This window comes from Vicia villosa, unplaced genomic scaffold (assembly GCF_029867415.1).
Source record: "Vicia villosa cultivar HV-30 ecotype Madison, WI unplaced genomic scaffold, Vvil1.0 ctg.001479F_1_1, whole genome shotgun sequence".
Lineage (NCBI taxonomy): Eukaryota > Viridiplantae > Streptophyta > Magnoliopsida > Fabales > Fabaceae > Vicia > Vicia villosa.
Genome location: NW_026705634.1, coordinates 291,363 through 297,809, shown reverse-complemented (window position 1 = coordinate 297,809; position 6,447 = coordinate 291,363). Strand labels below are relative to the sequence as shown.

General features: G+C 37.1%; 1 protein-coding gene across 1 annotated transcript; it reads right to left on the bottom strand.

Annotated features, from left to right (window-relative positions):
- Positions 1-3,507: 3,507 nt before the first annotated feature.
- LOC131635408 (uncharacterized) lies at positions 3,508-5,596 on the bottom strand. Its single transcript, XM_058906027.1, has 2 exons — positions 4,794-5,596; positions 3,508-3,673 (listed from the first exon to the last, which is right to left on the bottom strand). Exons 1-2 carry the CDS (start codon positions 5,594-5,596, stop codon positions 3,508-3,510), a joined length of 969 nt encoding a protein of 322 aa, XP_058762010.1.
- Between the last annotated feature and the right edge of the window lie 851 nt (positions 5,597-6,447).

Here is a 6,447-nt window from a genome sequence, read left to right as displayed (position 1 = left end):
TGAAACCTTTGAGTGATGCCCTGGAGCTTTTTTAAGATTTCCCAAATGTGATCCCTGATTTCAGTCCTTGATGGGCCCAAAACCCTAGTCTTGTGATCTGAGCAAACCTGAGCCTTGATGACTGGTGTCTAATCAATCATAGGTGAATGAATGAATAATTTGAGTCTTGTGATTGTATTAGAGATTATTCTTATACTGATTGGTCCTTTGCCTAAACTCTCTTGACTTTGAGCACCCTCGATTGAGTACCAAATGGACAAGTCACTGTTCTGAGTACCTGTCTTGGATTTGATGAAATGTCTGGAGGTGTGATATCCCAGGGGGGTCAAAATTAGGGTATGACACACTTCATCATAACATTGTATCAAGCTAATTTTACAATTCAGGATGAGATTCATGCTAACAAGAAATATTATTATCACAATCTCATCCCGTTGGTTGTGATCTCCAACAAACGGCATCTCCTGCAAAATCTTCAAATGAAAAATATGTTCCAAAGTGGCTTGTAGAGGACATCTTTAGGTTTCCAAAAAGTCCTAGAACTCTTCCATATCTTAAAAATTGAGGGAGATATGCCTTGTCAAATTTGGGAAATTTTTAAGGAAAAATGTGAAGTAAAAGTGGTTCAAATTGGAGTTTCTTGCAAATGGGCCTAACTTTTTAAGGTCTAATCTTGATCCACGAGTTATCCAAGTCATCAAATATGATTTCCATGAATTACCAAGCATTATTTGATTTATTATGGATTTTTATCCAATTTAAAAGGTGATTAAAAGTTATGTAAATCAAGTAAAATCAAATATTTGATTAGGGGCCTCATAATGATCAATTCCAATCAACACTTATACGATATTTCAATATAATTTCATGTGCAAGATTGATTAAAGAAGACTACAGCAAGATTGGACAAATTTGGAAGTGTAAAATCAAGGTTTCAATCTCAATAATTATGGAGATTGGATCCAATATAATTGACCTAATATGTTCCTCTATAAGTATAGAAGCTAACACCAAGCACGGGGGAGGAAAAAATATGCATATAAGTAGCACAGGTAAGATTAAAAATCCGGAGCACTCCATGAACTCAAAAATTTGGGATTACACCGATTCGAGCTATCCTGAATGTCCAAGAAGCTTTTTCGGTGATCTCTGAAGCCAACCAAGTCATCATCAGCGGCCAAGGACCCTTGAATCAACACTATTAGGCGTCAGAGTTTGCATATTTTTTCATGTTCGATTATGGCGATTCAAGCGTTATAAATGTGTTTTAATTGTGTGTTCATGTTTAGGAGGATGTTGTAAAGCTGTCTGGATAGTTTGATTCATGTTTAGTTGTAGGTTGATGAATCTACCATAATTAGGGTTTGTAAGCTTCAAATTGGGGCTTTCTGGTTAAAGATAAAATTGTCCTAATTAAAGGATGTTATCGTGTTCAGGGAATGTTGTGTGATGTGTTTGGGTGTTTATTTGCAATTTATTTGGTCTGTGCGATGATGTTGGTGTTTGCAGGAATTGGCTACGAATGCCACTGTAGCAAATTCATAGCTGAATCGTAGAGGAAGAGTTTAAGCCAATCGGAGAAGAAGAACAGCAAAGGCGCGCAGTTTTGAATTCAATTTATTTTAGTTTGAGTTTTAATATATATTTTTGTGTTCGCAGTATATGAAAAACAAATGCAGATGACGCGCGTGATAATGAGGAAAGCTGGTAACCAAGAAGACATGGGTTCGATACCCAGTGGTCTCTTAATGTTTTTTTTTAATTTTCTTGCAATGGGTACAATTATGGATCCAGTACAGTGCACCTAGAAAAGGAACGACGCACCTTCATATCCAGGCCTTTGGATATCCGCTGATCCCAATCCAAGGAGCATAGAAGCGCATCCCTATGGTATACTCCAAGACACAACCACACGAGATTGCACGCCCAGGTTTTACAAATTTCTTATATTTATTGGTATGAATTGTTTTTATGGTTTTTCCCAAAAAACTAATTAAATCCTTTTTATAAAACATAATAAAATTAGTTTTTTAGTAATTAATTTAAATTAGTTAATAAATAATTAGTTAATTTTTTTAATTAGGGTAATTAGTTGATAATTTAATTTAGGTTAATAATTAACTTAAAATCAAATTAATAATATAATTAATATTAAGATTTTATTTGTTATTCGTTTCGATTAAATTAATTGATCGCGATGGGTAATAAGCGAGTATTTAATTAATTAAATAATAAATTCAAATAAGGCTTATTTTGATAAAGGGTTTTAACCAATTCTATTGGTTACGATGATTAACATATCTTTATCAATTCGTTATTTATTTTGATCAAATCTATTGATCGCGAGGAGTAACGATAATTAATAATCTAATTAAAACACATCAATTTGCTAATGGTGATAATCGAATCAATTGATTAAAATAATTAGCAATTCCTATTAAATCTGTTAATTATGGTTATTAAATCTATTAATCATCGCGGTTAATAGAACATACTATAATCAGGGTTGTACGCCACATTCAAAACACATCTTTTTCACAAAACTACGGATTTTCAAAACTGCGATCAGGTAATTCAAAATACCTTGCAAACTGCGAATTTCAAAACTACGATAAGGTAATTCAAAATACCTTCAAATACATTCATATCAAATCTAAGGCGTACAACCCTGCCCCAAACTACGTTAACTCTGATCCTCCATAAGGAGGTACGTAGGCACTTGGCAACAAGGCGAGTCCCCTTTCCTAAAACCTCAATTCATTCAAATCTCACTTTTCTCCCTATTCATTTCCTTAGCTATAAACCCTAAACATTAACATCTTTAGCCACAAACCTTTGCCTTAAACTCAAAACCTTAGGAAAGGGTTAAGGGTGCCTAACACCTTCCATTGACCTGAATATAATAACTTACCCCGAATCTCTTAACTGCGTAGGGTTTCCTATTCGCCCTGGTAGAATAGGTGGCGACTCTAAAATCTTTAATTTTTAGGGCAGGTTGCTACAGTAGGCAGGATAAATTTCCATCACATGAAAGGTGATATCAAAATCATGAGGTCCGATGCGGATAGGAAGATCAATTTCTCCAATCACAGTGCCTGAGAATCCTTCGAAAGTCAATACGCTGACCCCATTTGGTCTAAAAGGTACCCCTTGATAGCATAAACCTTCCAAGGTGCTCCATGGCATAATGTTTAGAGATGAACCACAGTCTACTAGCACATCTATCAAAATGTTGTCTTCATACTTTGTTGTGGCCCATAGGTCATTTTTTCTTCGGAATCCTTTGAGGAACTTCTCGCAGCATACTGTCAAGTGGCCCATAGGTCATTTTTTCTTCAATGTAATTATGTCCTTTTATTCCCTTGATTTCTTCATCTAGCAAACCCAGACCTATCAGAGTCAAAATGTCTTCTTGTAGATCAGCACAACCTCATGTGCTTCCTTCACAAGCGGGACTGCTATAATGGCTAAAGTCAATTAATTCGTTATGGACCCACTTCTCGTGTATCATTCGTAAGGATCCACGCTGCGAACATCGGGTACATACTTCACAGTCGAACATTCCCCAATCATGTTGACATTATTCTCATTTCTATCTCGAAGAATCTGTATAAGTCCTCGATCCATGAGACTCTGAATCCCTGCTTTTACTAGTGCACATCCACGGGTATCTCTGCAGCAGATTCAACAAGAGCCATAATTGTGTCGGGTTAATCCTCCCATCACCCATAAGATGGCACGCATTTGTACTAAGTCACATCTCGTCTGGTGTACATCATATATTTGGTATTGTCCTGGACAACCATGTACCATGTTGACGGAGTGAATTTCTTCGTCCTTTTTTTTCCTTGATATGCTGATAACTCCTTGGTCTAGCAGTTTTTGAAGGTCTTCAACTAGGAGAGTACATCCACGAATGGTGTTGGAACATATTGGGCAAGCATTGTAGTCATGTGGATGAAAGTAATCAGGTTCACACAAGACAGCGTGCATATTCACCGAGGATTGAATGGATTCACAAACACGAGGTGTTCATAACTGGCTTGAGTCTGGGTTGTAGGAACCTGAGCAGTTTCTATCTCGGAGATCACAGTAGTTTGAGCTTGGGTTAGTGGCTGATTCTTAGCAGCCACCAAGTCTTGAACCATGGAAGTTAATCTTTCAATACCGGAGCGCAGAATAGCAACCTCTTCTTGCAACTTTTAATCATCAACAATACCGTCTTCCATTCTTTGACGATTGGCGCGAGTATTATTCCGGTGCGTCAGCTTCACTCTGAGGAGAGAGAGAGAGGAAAGAATAAGACTTTGACTCAGATGTGAATGTGAATGTGGTATGATGCATGCAATGCAAAAGACTCTTTTTTGTTATTTAATTTTCAAAATATATCATGATATCTTTCAAGGATTTATTTAAGAGTTTTGTAAATGTAAACATTATATAGTAACTTGAAAAAGAAATTGCATTCATTAATAACAAAGGGACAAGGAAACCTTGGTACATATAAGGGTCATCGAGGGTCATCGAAGTACCATTTTCTTTTGATAGCATACAAAGGGACAAGGGACAACCAAGTCATAAACTACTTTCAAGAGTTACAAGGTAGAAACAAACAAAGAAAGCTAGTAAAATCCAAGAGTGATCATCAAAGCTTTAGTGAGAAGTATCCATATCATCACGAGTCTTCTTCTTCTTCAGCTTGACTTTTTCTAGCTTCTCAACAATACTCTTCCATGCAGCTTCTTTTGGGGAGAGATCTTCTTTTTTGCTTCCTTTTCTTTTCTCTTTCATACTTGGAAATAGTAGCGTCCTTAGCTATGAGCCGAGTGTCTTGAAGGAACAGTTGATCATTCTTTTCTTTTAGCATTTCTTCATAGGATTCTTCCAACATTCCTATTTCAGCATCAGACAACTCAAACTTCTTCTTCCAATGGTCTCTTGATTTCTTCATCTTTCTTAGAGATTCTTGGAGACTTTCAATTTTTGAAGGAACTACAATGGGTGGAACATACTCCTCAATTGGGGGTGCAGATGTTCCAGGGAGCATAGGCATTCTCATTTCAGCAACTCTGGCAGTTACCCAACTATCAAAGGGCTCAGGAGAGAGATTCCCTTTGGTCTTCCAATCTTGGATTTCGTTTCTATGGCTTGGACGCCAAGCATTAGAAATCCTCTCTCTAAACTCTTTGTTCTCAATTCTTTCTTCCAGAAAGAACCCGTCCAAAAAATTTCTCCTTGGTCTTTTGTCCATAGGAAACCCAAATTGACGACGAGCTAACACGGGGCTATAGCTGATTTCTCCTTTTGTACTATTGAGGGGCACATTAGGGAAATCACCACAGTAGTCCAAAGTCTTCATTCTACAAAAGTGATTGTTTGTCCAAACAATCTCAGTGTTGGTAAGGGTCATGATCTTGTGTGACCATTTCAATCCTTCTTTCTGGCTCCAGAATTCAGAGGTGTCAGGAAGATGAGATATGTACCACTTGTATAGCAAAGGAGTACAACAGGTAACCATTCCCTTTCCATAGGAATTTCTGAAGTGAATAGAGTAATAAGTGTCCCCAAGTAAGGTAGGAACAGGATTCTTCTTCATAATGATCTTGATGGCATTCATATCAACAAAGTTGTTAATGTTTGGTTATAAGATTAATCTATACACCAACATGGCAAAAACAGCTTCAAAGTCTTCTTCCTTTCTTTCTTGTGACAAGGTGAGAGCTTTCTCAATTAAGAACTCAGCGGGTAATCCAGGTACTCCTCCTTTAGTAACCATGTTCTTTTCATTTCCTTCCTTTCTCAAATGAATGGACTTTGCAATCTCACGAGGCTTGGGATCTTGTTCTAAACCAGTGAAAGGAACTCTCCCGGTAATAGGTAACACAATAATGCTTGAATACTCTTCCAAGGTAGGAAATAGTTGGTAACCAGGGAAGGTAAAACAATGATATTGTGAGTCATAGAAATGGATCAAAGTGGAGAGGATTCTTTCTTCCATCTTGGTTCTGAGGAGATACAACAATCTTCCATACTTGCTATAAAACTTGTCTTGATCAACAATCAGAGATCCTAGCTTTCTTAATTCTTCCACCTCTAAACTCTTGAAAGTATATTTCTTGGTTTTTCTTCTTTCACGTTCCATCCCTGTAATGTTTACAAAACAAAAGGTTTCTTTTAATTCCTTGAAAGATATTATGTTTGTAGATGCATGGATGAATGAATGCAAACATAGCAAAAACATGGGCTTTGAGGGTTCAAAGTCACGAGCATGGAGCCAAAGGTCTACCCATCCCAAAGGTGTGTACTATGGTTATTTTGTACTTGTGGATCAAGGTTCAATTGTTTCCCAGACTCAAGCAGCCCAACATGGAGATTGTAAACTTTGTATCAACATACTCATTTGAACAAAATCAAAGAGAACCTCATCTGAGCGTAGCCTCGTGTAAC

Bases quoted from the DNA above. Each gene is read 5' to 3' on its own strand.
- LOC131635408 (XM_058906027.1), bottom strand. From the start codon at position 5,596: ATGAAGAAGAATCCTGTTCCTACCTTACTTGGGGACACTTATTACTCT. The intron at 3,674-4,793 runs GTATGAAAGAGA...AATCTGCTGCAG, and splicing joins AAGGACGCTACTATTTCCAA to AGATACCCGTGGATGTGCAC.